The sequence below is a fragment of the Bipolaris oryzae genome, assembly GCF_000523455.1.
Source record: "Bipolaris oryzae ATCC 44560 unplaced genomic scaffold scaffold_310, whole genome shotgun sequence".
Classification (NCBI taxonomy): Eukaryota; Fungi; Ascomycota; class Dothideomycetes; order Pleosporales; family Pleosporaceae; genus Bipolaris; species Bipolaris oryzae.
This window is the reverse complement of record NW_006911586.1, coordinates 1-15174: the sequence shown is the minus strand read 5'-3', so window position 1 is coordinate 15174 and position 15174 is coordinate 1. Positions and strand designations below refer to the sequence as shown.

The 15174-nt window shown below is 42.8% G+C and overlaps 6 protein-coding genes across 6 annotated transcripts; 3 read left to right on the top strand and 3 right to left on the bottom strand.

The window, feature by feature from the left end:
• Positions 1–1978: 1978 nt before the first annotated feature.
• On the bottom strand, positions 1979–2654 carry COCMIDRAFT_110248 (uncharacterized protein; the record flags this gene model as incomplete). The annotated part of the gene is made up of 4 exons (XM_007695402.1): positions 1979–2105; positions 2159–2277; positions 2339–2397; positions 2468–2654. The coding sequence occupies 4 exons, from the start codon at positions 2652–2654 to the stop codon at positions 1979–1981; spliced, it is 492 nt and encodes a 163-aa protein (XP_007693592.1).
• A 1139-nt stretch (positions 2655–3793) lies between these two features.
• COCMIDRAFT_10115 (uncharacterized protein) lies at positions 3794–4138 on the bottom strand (the record flags this gene model as incomplete). Its single annotated transcript, XM_007695401.1, has 2 exons — positions 3794–3840; positions 3955–4138. 2 exons carry the CDS (start codon positions 4136–4138, stop codon positions 3794–3796), a joined length of 231 nt encoding a protein of 76 aa, XP_007693591.1.
• Positions 4139–6032: 1894 nt separating this feature from the next.
• On the bottom strand, positions 6033–6979 carry COCMIDRAFT_31059 (uncharacterized protein; the record flags this gene model as incomplete). Its single annotated transcript, XM_007695400.1, has 4 exons — positions 6033–6139; positions 6189–6329; positions 6466–6620; positions 6789–6979. 4 exons carry the CDS (start codon positions 6977–6979, stop codon positions 6033–6035), a joined length of 594 nt encoding a protein of 197 aa, XP_007693590.1.
• Positions 6980–8010: 1031 nt separating this feature from the next.
• Positions 8011–8364, top strand: COCMIDRAFT_110253 (uncharacterized protein; the record flags this gene model as incomplete). Its single annotated transcript, XM_007695399.1, has 1 exon — positions 8011–8364. A coding segment is annotated over one exon (354 nt), but the record flags the coding sequence as incomplete, so codon positions are not given.
• Positions 8365–8994: 630 nt separating this feature from the next.
• Positions 8995–9583, top strand: COCMIDRAFT_31058 (uncharacterized protein; the record flags this gene model as incomplete). Its single annotated transcript, XM_007695398.1, has 3 exons — positions 8995–9016; positions 9120–9350; positions 9417–9583. 3 exons carry the CDS (start codon positions 8995–8997, stop codon positions 9581–9583), a joined length of 420 nt encoding a protein of 139 aa, XP_007693588.1.
• A 1467-nt stretch (positions 9584–11050) lies between these two features.
• On the top strand, positions 11051–12691 carry COCMIDRAFT_41682 (uncharacterized protein; the record flags this gene model as incomplete). The annotated part of the gene is made up of 5 exons (XM_007695397.1): positions 11051–11438; positions 11474–11702; positions 11761–11975; positions 12022–12305; positions 12344–12691. The coding sequence occupies 5 exons, from the start codon at positions 11051–11053 to the stop codon at positions 12689–12691; spliced, it is 1464 nt and encodes a 487-aa protein (XP_007693587.1).
• Positions 12692–15174: the final 2483 nt, after the last annotated feature.

Sequence of the window (15174 nt, the reverse complement as noted above, 5' to 3'; positions counted from 1 at the left end):
AAATATAGAAAAACTTAGTCGTTAAATACGAGCTTAAAACTAACTCTAGTAAGTATCTTTAAACTTATTTATAATCCTTAGTTTATATAGAAATTTATAATATTATTTAATAGCAATATAATTATTATAGTAACTAAGAAATAGAATAATACATATATTATGATATTAAATTTATATATTCTTATAAACTTAATTCTAGAACTATACCTACGTTATATTATAAACTTATTAGAAAATACAATTTTACTAAAATTAATAATTTATAGCTTCTTAACTCTTTATTTAGCGTATATAAGAAAATATTTAGTCTTAAAATTATTTAAAAAAAAATTTTTTAAGTAACGTTATAGTAGTAATCTTCTACTTTTATAAATATTTATAAACTTCTAATAGTTATATCTAGACTACTTTTACTAATAATCTCTTATTTAATCTTTTAAGGCTTCTTATTAAGTCTCTATCATTAGCTCTCTTAACTCCAGAAGTTACTTTAAAAACTTTAGCTTTATTAACTATTTTCAGCTAGTTTTTAAGCTTATCTTTTTAAAATTAATTAATAGTATTATAATTAGAATTAGGAGACTTATTAAATATACTAATAATATCTTTAGTTATAATATTTATATTAAGGGGTGAAGAGGCCTTTAATTAAGTTAATATTAGCCTATAATATAGAAGAAGAAAGATAAGAAGAATTAAGTTATTATATAATAACTACCACTTTATACTTCTTTCTTAGTTATATTATATAGTAAGATATTAATAACTAAGCGTTCTTAGAGTTCGCATGTATTATTATCACGTGCCCCACTCACGGCGCAGCCTCTTACAATTTGCGTTAATTAAATATTAGATATTAAGTTCGAAATTAAAGAATTTATATTAATTTTAGGGATTAAGAGATATAGAATTTATTTCTCATAAGATTAGAATATATACTTTTAGCTTCCTAAGCTAGATTAGTAATCCTACTTACCTAAGCTTTATACTATTTCTTTCTATATTTCTTTAAATAATTTACTAATATAATATAGCTTAAATTTAAATCATATGATCTTTATATCTAGAACTAGATTATATTTTTTTCTAAGAATTTTTATAGATCTTATAAATATTAAGAGCGAAGAGGCCTTTAAACAAGTTTATATTAGCCTATAGTATAGAAGAAGAAAGATAAGAAGAGTTAAGCTATTATATAATACTTCTCTCTTTTATACCTTACTTCTCTACTCTTTGTACGAGTAAGTTCTAGCTAAGCAGTATAATATAGGTACGTGATGTGGGCACGTGATACAATTACGTACTTTCACTCTATAGGCGCAGCCTATTACAATAAAGAGATTTATAAGCTTAAAGTTAGTGTTTTTTAATAGCTCTACTCTAGAGCTATTTTATACTTTAACCGTACTAAATAAGTTAGAACTAAGCTTATCTAAATAAAACTAGAGCTTTTTAACTTTAAAATTATCTTACCCGTTTAGGAGTATCTTTGATATTTAGCTAGTTATGCTAGTTTTAAAACTATAACTTTTAGTGATAGTTTTTTTTACATCACCCCTTTATAGTAATAAAAATAAGTTCTATTTAAGACTTTTCTACCTACTATAGATACTAGTTATTATCTCAAAATCTCTATATAATACGAAATATATTAACTCTATACCTAATTAGATATAGACTTCGATTCTACCTCACTTAATATTAATAAAACTCTCTATCTTTTTTACTACTAAGCTTAGACGGACTCTACCTATTTACGAGCGTAGTGAAGTTCGATAGTTGTTTTCTTAGAACTAGATTAGTATAGGTCGTCTAAGCTCACATGATTGAAATTTTCTAAGTTTACTATAAAATATAGTAATCAATTATACCCAAATGTCTTTACTTAGGATATAACATCATGGTCTTGCGCATATTTCTTAGTAGTAAGTATATTATGCGAAAAGAAACATATCGATGAGATATTCTCGATTGAAAACTACGGCCTTCGAATCCTAACAAGCTCGCCGCCATTTCCATATGCGTATTCCGACCCTTCTACGCGGTCATAGTTTGGAACAACGCAGTGATCCAGGATGAAACCTCCGCCACGAGCGACATCGTTGCTGTTGCACGTTTAGTAATTAGGTATGTCGGGGTGTATAATACAGACACCTACCAATTGGAGTTATGGTTACCGTCGGTCGTCAGTACGCAACCACCGATTTGGCACTGCAGATAAGCATCGCAGTTGCTCTTGCGGGCGACAGTGTTGATGCATGCAACAGCGTCAGAGATCTGATGAGCAAAGCAATGTTAGTTAAATTCTGAAACGAAGTCTTGATTTCATGTCACGTACAGGACAATCAGTGTTAGGCTGTTCATAGCAGCTGGCACGCTTCTGTAGCAAACTACGAGCTTGCCTGGCTGTATTTCCGTCGGTTAGCTTCCATATAGGCAATATAGATCGATCCGATGGCAGACGTACCTTCTGGTGGGCTGCTGAACTGTCCCGCCTTGAAAGCCTCGACGACCTCTTCAGGTGTCATATTATCGCCATCAGGATTAGCAACGATACCCTCAACCCATTCAGAGAAGGATGAAACAGCTTTAGCGGCAGTAACAGCCTGGCCAAGAGCCAGCAGAGAGGCAATGTAAGGGATGATTTGAACCATAGTGCTGACCGATGCTACCAAAGGAGGAGACTCAGAGTTGCTTATAACGAGGTAGAGTAACAAATCCTGCGAGAAACCATCACTCCTTATACGCAGAAGGCTACTCAGTGCGTCCAGAGTTTGTGAGACGTAGGGGACGCCTTAGTCCAACCACTTGAGAATTCGAAATGTAGTGGGTACTTTCAGGCCCGGGTGGCCTTACACAAGCTGACGGCCTTGCAGCAACAAATTTGTATTGAAAGAGCTGATTGGATGGCTATACGAATCAATGTACAAGCCTCGAATGTTGAGTCCACGTTCTACACCGTAAAATTGCTTACCCACCTGACAAGCAATACTGCTGCATTATGACATTTAATGCTAACCAACTGTGTCGAAAACGCCGAGACTTGTTTGAATTCAACCGGAGACACTCAGAACGTTGAACTATCAATCCACTAAGTGGCCTAAAAGTAGCAGCTATAAGCGGCGATAAGTCATTATCAACTGTATTAACTTTCGTGCGCGATTACTCTACGGCGTGCAATTCAGATGTATAAATCTCCTAGTGGTGACTCCTACGTGCGCATATAGTGTACAAGATATTACAATTGCCTAACTTTGGTTCCTTTAATGCGGAAGATTGGGAGAATGAAGGGTAGCACAATTTTGTAGTCCGGCCCCCAAACTTGTCAGCCTCGTCCAACTCGGGCCGGTCAATGTAGCGCTTATCACTGACTCGCATGATGCAAAATGACTCACAACACAATGTGCATAACCTCATCGGGAGGTGCGCATAAAATCTACTTTTATAAAGGTTTTACCCTCTATGCAACAATCCTTTCATAGTATGCGTCTACATGAAAATGAGAAATTACAGCGGGCCTACTAACAATAAGGTAATCAACCAATTAACAGACATGCTCCGAATTGCCATCTAGTGACTACGAAGCCGTATATCAATCATTATAAGAAGTGATATTAGCATGCATGATGCGATACCAGCTTGCGCAGTCGATGCCGTTCGAAGGATAACAGCAGCAATAGCAATAGATCTCGTTATCCAGCCTGAGAGAGGGATTTCTTTCCGGGATGTATTTTCACTTGCCGAGAACTATAGGAGAGTGATATATGCCATGAACGCTATTGTCCCAGGAGCGCTAAGATGTAATGTAGTCAAAGACAGCTTGCTGATCCTGCTCATCATCTAGCGATACCTAGTTAATTCTGCATAGAAGATGATATCGTTGTGTGCTTAACGATATAGGGCGAATTATACACTGCTCATTAGCCCGACTCATAAGTTAGGATGTGCACACACCCTCGTCTTTGTAGTCCTGCGGCGAAGCGTTCAGATATTCGATCTCTGCGACATCCTGGTCGCATTCGGAGTGTGGCGTTGAGTTCTCAAGTCCCTGCTGGACGGATGCATATCCTAACTTTCGTGAAGTCGCGTAGTCATTGGGGTCTTCGTCTGCTTGCAGAGAATCGCAGCGTGTCGACATAGTGAACGAAGATTTGCACTTGAAGCTCTTCAGCAGAACAGCAAAAGTGTCAGCAGTAGACCTTGCCTTTCCCTATCATAACCTGTTGACCGGGATAGGCGCCACCTCATGTCTGCCAAGCCTACGGTGTTTCTCATACTAGTGGTCGAACAATAGAGAGGCGGGGAAAGGCAATCATCTAGAGCTTAGTATAACCTCTCTATTGTAAGCCGCATCCCCATGGTGTATACTGGATGAACGTGCCAAGGGGGGCCAATAAGGCCGAGTATAGTGCTAAGGCACGCTTGACTACCAAGCCTGTCAACCACCCTCGTGGGTGAAGATCATAGCGCTTCATGTAGCTTCTTGCTCGTGGATCTGTAAATGATTCGTTATATTCAGGTTACGTTTCGTCTAACCAATCAGATGGCTTGGCTGAAGATGTGAAATTTCTGTCTGCAATTACTCGCATTATCTAGGATGCTAGGCTTTGTATAGAATGCAATTAGGTCTAAGTAGACGAAGAAAAGAAGAGGGACGTGAGGCTGTTGGTGTTAATCTGGGACAGGCCGACTTTATCGCATTTCCGATCACGAACGTTCAATCACTCGTAGTAACTAACCTTGCGCCCTGGCGATGCAGATCTTCCAATGCATCGAGGCGATAAATACATACATAGCTCATGATACATAGCCCACCTGGCAGAGTGTTTTGCCAAACTGCGGCTCTGGATCATAGCAATGTACCGTCCCTGTTCCGCATCAACCATAGTAGCTGCAGCGGAGACGTAACATGCATAGTATGCTGCCATTCGCAAAATTGATGCCACCATAGCCTTTGCTTGACAGTTAGACTGGCAACAGGCACTGCAATGAGCCTCTTTGAAGCTGCACTTGCTATCTGCACTCTGGCAGCTGTTATGCTTGAAGGGTGGCCCGGGACCCCACTGTATTGGCCCATCGCATTTATGAAGGGGTGCAAACGTTGCGATGCTAGTGTTATCTGTTTTGCCTGGGAGTGATGACGATCGCACGGTCTTGTGGAGTGCACGATGCCTGCCGTTTGCATGCGGCCAGCTTAGATGCTGGCTTTGGAAATCGGCAGAGGGTAAAGTCGTGTCGTCGAACCCCGCAAGTGTTGTTGTTGAATCACACAGTCGATTTATCATGTGTAGAAGCACCATGACCTTCGATTTGCCCAGGATATGGGCAGTGGCAAGGCCGAGAATGTCTACGGCCGGTGGCGAGCGGATGTGCTACCCTCTCTTGTATTCAGTTCTTGACAGAAGGGTGGGATTTTCAGGAATGTTGTTTTCGGCCCCCGTCGATGAATCCGGTCCGTTCGCGACCACGTTGATTGCCCCCAATCCATGTTCCCTACCAGGCTTGGTATCAATCAATCCGTTGATTTATCTGATTGATTCCTGACTAGTTCGTTCAAATGAATCAATCAAGTTTCGAAGCTCTAGATCTATTGGTTCTATTGATAGATTAAATCACGTGCAGACTATATCGGATAATGCGATCTCGGTGGTGAGAAAGCTAGTGATCTTATCGGTAATATCGCGTGATCTGCTCGCTTTATCACAAGCTTCTGACTAATCGGAGACTATTCTATCGGCGATTTTTAGTTTTAATTCCTAGATAAGGAATCTTTGAATCAAACAGTCTATCAAAAAAACAACTCGTTATAGATGGACTGATTCAATTCAACTCTAGAGATCATTGACGATCATTTGAATCGAGAATGGCTCGAAAAACTGATTGATTTGATTGATCTCAAGCCTAACCTCCGCCCGAAGCACTATAATTCGAATCCGCACTCTTTATTTCGGTGTAGGAGCCATTGACGTGAACTCCAAATGTATTGCTTCCCCATACCTTGAAATCTCGAATCGTGATGTTTTCCATATGACTTAGTCTATCTTTAGTATTGAGGTGGTCATGTCGCTCGTATTGTGGTCGTAAGATCGATGATCGATGCCAAATCTCCAGGTTGTAGCTTGGCCTGGACCAAACCTGTCTTGAAAACCTTTAGTTACCTCTTTACAATGAGATTAGTTACCACTTACAGCCAGCAGGAGCCAAATTAGGATCATTTTCTAATAACAGGGCTATTATCATTCCTCGATTATCTAGTTGGATACCACTCAAACTAAAATCCTTTTTAGCATGTTTTCGGGGGCTAGTTTGGAGTGCAGAATGCGTGACGCCTTGCCAGTATATCACTCACTTATCAGTATAGATTCAACCAGCCTGTTAGCTCTTATGATTCGAGTTTCGTAGATCATGAGTTATTCAAAGTGCCTTCAGTAGTGTGAAAACATACAAAACTTTCAAAATACTTACTTTGCTCCGACCATTTTTTGTCAATCACAGGAATAGTTTGGCCCTTTTTATATCCTTTCGTCATAGCCATTGGGGCGTGGATCGTGGATCCTGATGATCCGTCGCCTTCAGGTAGTACTCCTTGTCCTGTAGTACCAACTCCACCTTCTACGAAACTGTGGAGATTAGCATACGAGTTATGTGTTGACAATGACAGTAAAGAGGAAAATAAACCTACCTCCGAAGTGGCCACTCCTCGCATGTATAGTATCTTCCACTCCTCTTTGATAAACCATGAGAGCTAAGATTAGATATCTCCGAACATTGCTAAGTTATTTCCTTACTTAAACCGGCTTGAATCTAGAGTGGGCTTATTGTCATCAATGTCGTACTCGGAGATGTTTGGGTTCACATGCAATGGATTGAGAAATTCTTTATAAGTCGAATACCAGAAGTCTGGCATGATCGGTGGTTGATTGGCCTCTGGACAGGGGTGGTTATCTTTCCAAGCACGAGAACTCGTTGTAGGACACATTGCGTTGCCCCTATCTACGGTCTTTTTCGAGTTGAAATCATACCCAAATATGTAAGCATTTTGGTTGAAGCCTTTGAAGAGGTTGTTCAGAAGTCGGTTTTTTCCACGTGCTGATTGTAGCCAAGCCTGAGCATTTTGACAGATGGCTCGCATGTAATAGCAGTTGTACCAGAGAACGACCGCATTTCGAGGTAATAGGACAGGTTGGGGTTTTTGCTATTGTTCCCTTCGCCCGAATGCTGAAAGAGATGACTGTTAGTTGCATAAACTTTCTCTATATTTCATGGAGATGGCATATGATGCTTTTGGCCATTGTGCATACGCCATGTATAGTCCTGTATAAACTGTGCTTGGGAAAGACCAACGAATGAATTGACAAACAGAAAGAGCGTGCATTCCCAGAGGACTGTTAATGAAATTCTAGCCATCAGGAACGTAGATAGATGAAGCCGGCTATACGAAACGTGAGTTATGCCCGCTCACCTCTTCACGGTTTTACATATTGTTTATTGTTGTGCGAGCGAATGCCTAGTAATCATATATCTCCTATTGCAACCGTGGTTCGTTGTTCTGCTGCCTTGGTAGCACCCGTATTCCGGTTGTCTTGCCCAATAGAAGTGCTCCTAATAGGCATATCTATGTACAATAGGGCATGTCGTAAATAAGCACTATTCCCTACGATTTTGGGGTTGGAAGTTGACTAATAGAGAACGACTTATTGATTGTATCATTTTCTGTTGAGTGGAGCCTATAACGTTTGCCGGATTTATAGTGGTTGGCAAAATAATTTCGTTTCTGCTGTTCGCCACTAACCGATTCTTATATCTAATTTCGCATCCCGTGGCCATCTATTAACAATTTGTTCAATAAGATCTCACGGATCAATCAACCATTTTTGCACACACGATTCTCGTGATATAGAGCCCAATACGCCCAGAATTAGCTCCAACGAGGGCCTGGGAGAGTTCTACACCTTGCCACCGGACTATCAACGACCTCTAGACAGCCCTATTCCCGAAAGCGACGGAGATCTGTTTGTAGAGGAATTAACAGATCGGTTTCGGTGGTCAGTCCTGGATCCACCCACGACAGCACAGATTGTCGAACTGGACGATACGGGCAGTCCTCAGTGGCGGCCTCTGCTCGGTCCGCCAAACCATGCGCTCGCTGAAGAACCTGTCACCCAACCGCCACGTTGCCGCATGCTTATCGCTTTTGACGTGGTGTATAGCGCAGATTATTGGCTTGATGCCGATGCACTGAACGAACAGCCCGCACCCTTGGTGATTGAAAATGTAGGAGGACAGCCCATTACATTTGAAAAGTTCATCAATGAATTGCATCTTTACGCTCCGGAACTGCGCGAGACCATCTTCGGAATCTAAAATAGGGGTGATCCAGATAATGCGCATCTCTACTGCTCTGGAGCTTCTGGGCCAGCACGTAAAGACGCAGGGGATCCAGACGCATTACTTCTACTCTATCTTGATTCCGACATGTTTACTAGTCGACAAGAGTTTGAGCAGGACTGGATTGAGAAGGCAGACCGATTTGCCATGAAGGCGGGCTTGAACTTGTAGAAATTGCTTGGTAGAAGCTGCTCTCCAATACACTACTCTTTGAATATTCCCTTGTCTCACTTTTCAAGACGATTTGCAGCGTCTTTAGGCGCTAAAATGTGTTCCATTTCGACTCTCCTAATTACTGCTGTGTTGACTGTTCATTAAGCAGACGGAGAATGTTGTGTTGCGAGGAACATCGTGCCAACAGGGGCCGACGGCTCGTGCAACCCCGAATCATTCGTGTCATGCTTGTCATGCTTGTCGTATTCTAGTGGGCGGTACTGCAACTCAAAAGACATAGAAGTGCGGTCAATCGAGGTATGTCACACAGCCCTATATCAATGATGAGATATCTGATTCAATGTCAAAAAAGCGACGATTGTCAAGCCAGTACATGCGTCTCAGGCCTTTTGCCGTCAACAATTCAAGCAACTACTCACTCGACGGTCAATAATGTCCTTCGACTGGCGACAAGGTCCGTAGAGGGAAGTGGGGCAACTGCTGTGGTAAATTGAACAGGTGCGGAAGTGGCTCTGATTTCTACGGAACAACCAATTGCTTGTATCGTAATTGCATAGTGAGCATCCCTACACCAAGTCCCGACCGCCGCCACCAAACTGGGCAAGTGATAATACGAACAACAGACGGTATGGATCCAACAACAACTATCGGCATTGTAAAATGGTGTATGGAAAGGGTTGTCCGGACAGTGGAGTTTGTGGGACGGGTTTGGAGTGCGGTACTGGTTGCAACACACTCTATGGCGCATGTGGAACGGTCACGGTTCCTAACCCCACAAACCAGGCGATGTGAGCCCAGGTAAGCCAACTAGGGACTATTTGAAAGAATGTAATTATTAACACAGCGATAGATAGTACGTGTGGAGGAACAAATAGATGATAAATTTGTGGAGATTGCTGCAGCTGCTCAGGGCACTGTGGCAGCTCTACCACACACCGTAACACTGGCTGCCAAAGTGCCTTTGAAACTTGCTCCGCTGGGAGCGGAAGCAGGGGTGGAGGAGCTTCTAGGACATCTCTAGATGGCTCGTGTGGTTGGCCGAGCGGATATACATGTGCGCAATCGGCGTATAGGAACTATGCTCGCCCAGCACCAACGCCGCCTCACCACACCTCCCAAAGAAAGCCAGACCGACAACATCCCGTACTCATAAGCTAATAGCGTTCAAATCCGTACTACCCTCACGTCGGGGGAGAGCGAACATCCAACTTTGAGGGTATAGGTAGATCGGCAACGTCATTTGGGACGCGTTGTTCTGCAGCAGGCTATTGCTAAAACACAGTCAATCACTGTCGTCAAGGATGGCAAGTACAACATCTCATCTCCAGCCAATATAATGACGTGAGAAGGTATGTATATATGTGGTTGTTAGCAACTGCCTTTTTGATATTTATCCAAAATCGTTCTCGAGCGGGTGTCAAACTTCGAACGTAGCATTGTTGGATGAATCGTGTGGCACGAACAAAGATCTCACGTGTGTGGGCGGTCCGTTCAGTGGACAGTGTTGCGCGGCGAGCGGGTATTGTAGGACGACAGACACCCATTGTTAAACTAAATGGCAAGTTTCAGAGAAGCCTGACGTCGATTTATGATAAAAAGGAGGGGTGAAAAGGGTTACGGTACATGCAAGTAACCTTGAATTTATTTGATACATCGGATAGATTACTGAAAGAACTGTCCTTAAAGTCTAGAATTTCCCAAAATAATTGAATTTCAAGCAGCACGAATAGACGCTTAGTGGACGTACATCGTTCTCATATGGCTTTGCCATTATAATGAGCCTTCAGCGTCTCTCTAGCGGCCAGCAACCTTGAGTAAGGGAGTTGGAATGAAGACATGCGCTTTCATAGCCCAAGTATCAAGCGTCGCGGTCCCTTGAAATCAAAAGCAGTGCTTGCTGCGTGTCACTCATCAAAGACTCCTCTGTTCACTCCTGATCAAGGGATAGTTCGATGCGAGAGAAATGTAGATCTAAACCTCTTTCAATACACTGAAGCCACCACCTTGATAAAGGAATCTATGTTCTAGAGAATAATTCTAATGTTATTTCGTAGAAAGAAAAACCTTTGTGTTTGTACAATTCCAGTCAAGTGATTACGGCCCGACTGGGACTCTGCGCCAAGCTCTGTGCCAAGAATACCAATAGTTGTACCCCGCAGTATACAGTGCTTGGTATTCGAAAACCTGTGTTTTCTCCAAGCTGTTTCGCTTTAAACGCCGATTCTGGGTGCACTCCCGTCTTTAGATACTTGAATGATGTCTGATATTGATCGGCCCTTTTCTATCTAGGTATGCCATTGTGAAAAAGGAAGCTCTTACCGGCATCAACTGACTGCTTGCAATATCACATGCATTCAAAAAATAAGATTCAGCATACTATATATAACTGGAATATCTTTCTCACAGGACGAACAGTTTAGCCTGCCTTACATTTGCTTGAAAAGATTGAACAGGAAAAAAAAGCAAGGGGCTTTTCACCAAAGTAATCATGCCTCAAGCACAATATGCACTCCTTGCTTCATCTTTTTTGTCTGTTGTCTTTGCCGACCCTTTCAATACCTTCGACGGTCCAGGCTTCCCTGCTTGTCGCGAAGTCGCAAAAGTCTACGACCCAAAGACTGTGAAAGAGACGATTGATATTGTCCGGACAGCTGCTGGCAATGGCACACCTATCAGAGCGTCAGGTAAAGGCCACATGTGGTATGATACCATGTGTTCCGATAATCCTTCGACTGTAATCGTCCGGATCAAACAGCTCAACCGCATCAGCGAATTCGACCTTCCGGTCGGGACACGAGATGGTTCCGTGATGATAGAGGCAGGCGTTACATTTTTTCAGCTTGCTGAGTATCTCCATCTGAACAACACAAGCATGGGTTATACACTGGTGAACTGGAACTAACATTGGCAGGGAGCATTGCAATGGGTGCCCATCGGAGCAGCCTTCGCGAGGAGAGTATGATAGCCGCAGGTGCGTTGGAGCTTCACATAATCGACGGAAATGGTGAACTTCGTGTGATCAAGAGGTCCGACAGCGATGAATGGCTTGCTGCATCTACCTCTCTAGGTCTACTTGGAGTCATTGCCAAAGTAAAGTTCAAAATCTATCCAGATTTCAAGGTTTATTCCAAGCAAGACATGTGAGTACTCTGTAGACCGTCTAAATGATTGCATGTACTGTATTAACTGATTGCCTAGTATCTCTGAGGATAAAGTGCTTAACGGGGACATCTATGGGCTGATTGCGCCGTACGGAACTGCAAACCTTTGGTGGTGGCCCTATTTGTGCAAGTTCCACCATCGTTATTACGATCCAATTCCCGCAGGGTTATCCGATCAAGAAGCATTTCAATCAACCTTCAGTGTCACGAAGACTGAGGCTGATTTTGCAGCAGCAGGTCTACTAAACTCTGGTCAGTGTTTTGTGATTTACGATGCACGTTTACTTACATCTAGAAGTCAAGATCCTACCTACGTCTAACATGGCTGCTGAGACGTTATTCTTTGCATTATGGTCACCACCGAACTTCCGTGATAAGAGAACAGATAAACTAATCTTTAATTGGCCGGTATACGGCTGGAACTATGACGTGTTGATCGGCGGACTTTATCCTGGTCACGGAACACAATGGGACCTTGGACTTCGAGGTTTGACTCTTGAGCTTGCATTCCCGGTCACAATTGCAAACGATGTTCTTAAGCATGTGCGAGAGGCTTTCGACAGCGAACTCAAGAAAGGAATTGTGATGACATCCACGTATCGTTCTGTATAAACATCAAGTTCGGCAAGCCTTACAATGACTTACTTGGACAAGTCTTCACTGCCAATGAGGACGGTGCGGACTGGACAAAAGGTGCTATGATGTTCGATTTTCCCACCTTCAAGCCTAACTGGGGTGATGGCAAGAGGTTTAACGAGGGTTTCTATGACAGGTTGGCTAAAGGATTGATCGAACGATATCCATGTCGACCACACTGGACTAAGGATACAAGAGATATCTTCAATCTAACCATGGTAAACAAGAGAATTCATTCAGAAAACCTAAGAAGATTCAAGAGTGTAATAGAGGGATTTGATCCAAAAGGAATATTCCGAAGTGTAATTGGAGAAGTTCTAGGACTATATTAGTAAATTAGCTCTTTTAGGCAACGCACCAGATTTGTTTTTAAGATTTGGACAAAGTTGATACTAACAAAGCTTCACGAAGATGACTTGAAAACGCTATACGCACTCAGATTCATGTCCAGAGCATGCCGCTACGAACCCGATGCGCTGCTGTTTCATACCTGCAAATTACAGGATCATGTATACAGACATGCGAGCGATATCGAATTCGAAGTAGAGTAAGCTGATCCAGGTAGGATGCATCAGGAAGCTTTTAGGTTGCGACGAGCCACTGAGGGTTTAGTGCAGTGCTTACTGATGGGAAAAGCCCAACTGCGCAACATGTGCGATTTCTCCAGATTAGCACACTCTGGCAAGATATTTTCGATTCCATAATCGCCCCCATGCTTGCAATCTTTGAGGTACGGCTAAAATTTCTGGTGAGTTTACTATATGCTCACCAATTCTAGCTAGGACGCGAACGTTCCTGTTCCCGAACCTGGGCTTGATGTTTTCCACACCACCCATGCGACCGCTGGCTTGCATGCGACAAATTGCTTGATAGAAAGTAAACCTCTGGAATGACTTTTGCTATCATCACTGCAACTGCACTCGCTAAAGATGAATGTTTACTTCGACTTGCTCGGCATATGCCCAATCGTCAAAAGCAGTAGCGAACTCCAGATACTGAAACCCTATCTAATACAAGGCAATAAGATCGAAGTGCTCCATCTGGCTCTCTAGAACGCAGATGACTACCTTTACGGGAGTATTGTCTCTGATCTCGGCATCCAGGACTGGGAGAATGGCCTGTTGAACTTCCATTGGCAAGATGGAGATCGGTTTCCCGCACTGGAAGAATGAGGTTGGAGCGGCTCAATATACTATGTGCATTCGGAGCAACAGTTAGACATGTGGCGTTGGTACATGGACTGGACTCAACTTCTCATCTTGGACTTTAAAGATCATCCTCTCACATCGATGCTTCCTTTTCCATCATTAACTGGCCATGTCCCGCAACTCAATTCTCTGGCTGTTTTCATCTCCACTCAGAAATAGCACGATATCCACAAACTGAAACTTACAATACCCACGTTCGAAGAGTTACCAATAGTCTTGCCAACCGCAAACTCAATTACAGGATATGCAGTGATCAGACGAGCCGTCGTTAAACTCGATTATGTTAGGATTACGTGGCTGGTTATCATTCTGGGTAAGTGGAATGTTATGTGCTCGTTTACGAAGCTCTTTTCAGTCATGGTGGCGTGGACATAACGACGCCCAAAAGTGCGTACCTCCTATGATAGATTTTGCTTTTCGATCCATCGTCGACGAGAATAAGTCCATAAATTCAAGCACACAGCAACTCTCTGGAAATGTCTAGAAGACTTTGATTGGATGCTTATTCTAAACGCGCAAGAGCCTGGTGAACTGAAAAAAGTTATCAAGGGCGTAAGCGACATTATCCATGTTGCCGCACTTATCCAACTGGATCGCTCAGGTCTAGCTTGTCAGTTCTGTGGTAAATTTCGGCGTATAGTACAGAGAATAGCTTTTACTACACAACTAGCTCACCAATGTATACTTTATCATATTATCCGGTTCTTCTACTTTATTGCTACCCTATATGCCTTTATTTTCAGGCAGCTTGAAGTATAGTAAATCCACCAATATCAATCATCGCATTGACTAGGTGTATCCAAGAATATAGCTTAGGATTGTTCAATTAGATGTATACACACCAGGAAACACTGAGGTAAACATCGAGTACAAAGTGCAAGCCGGCTACGGTAATATTTTAGAAGTTTTGAATCATGCGCACGCTGAGTCAACGGTTTGGAGTCTGCGGCGCTGCGCCCGCTGAACCCGACGACAAGAACAACGAACACATGCAGTTGAAGCAAGCATGGGAGCAAGCCAAAGTAAATATACCAACTAATGCCCAGTATGTACCTCATTTTCCCCGATAATACAATCTAGCTGCCACCGTCTGGCATGCAAAGTCGCCCCTGTCTGCAACACAACTTGCGTAGCATTTGGCGTGCCCACACGATGCAAACAATGCTGAACATGCTCCACCGAACGCGAGTCCGAGCCCAACACATATGGTTTCTTCAGACGCGCCCGCAATTGCTTTGCCCACAGATACGCGCAGTGCTGGTAATGGAACATACCATTCGTGTATATCGTGCGATACAATCCCAATCTTGCCTCAGCCTCGCCACTCGTGATGAGTACCCCAACGGGTGCGGCGAGACTCCATGCTGCAGCGTTGACCGATGCTTTTACCCTTGCCGAGAGGGTTCGGATGCCGATTATTCCTCGGTGGTAATTCTGATCACCCCGGTTGCACTAGTCGTTTAGCTGACTCATTGGCTGCAGGTTACTGAGTACCGTCCGTGCTCACCCAATGCAACAGTTCAGCCAATGCAACACCCCACCAAAATGCGAGCCCACGAAAAAATAAAGCTTTTAACTACTACTAAAACGTTATTATTATAGAATTT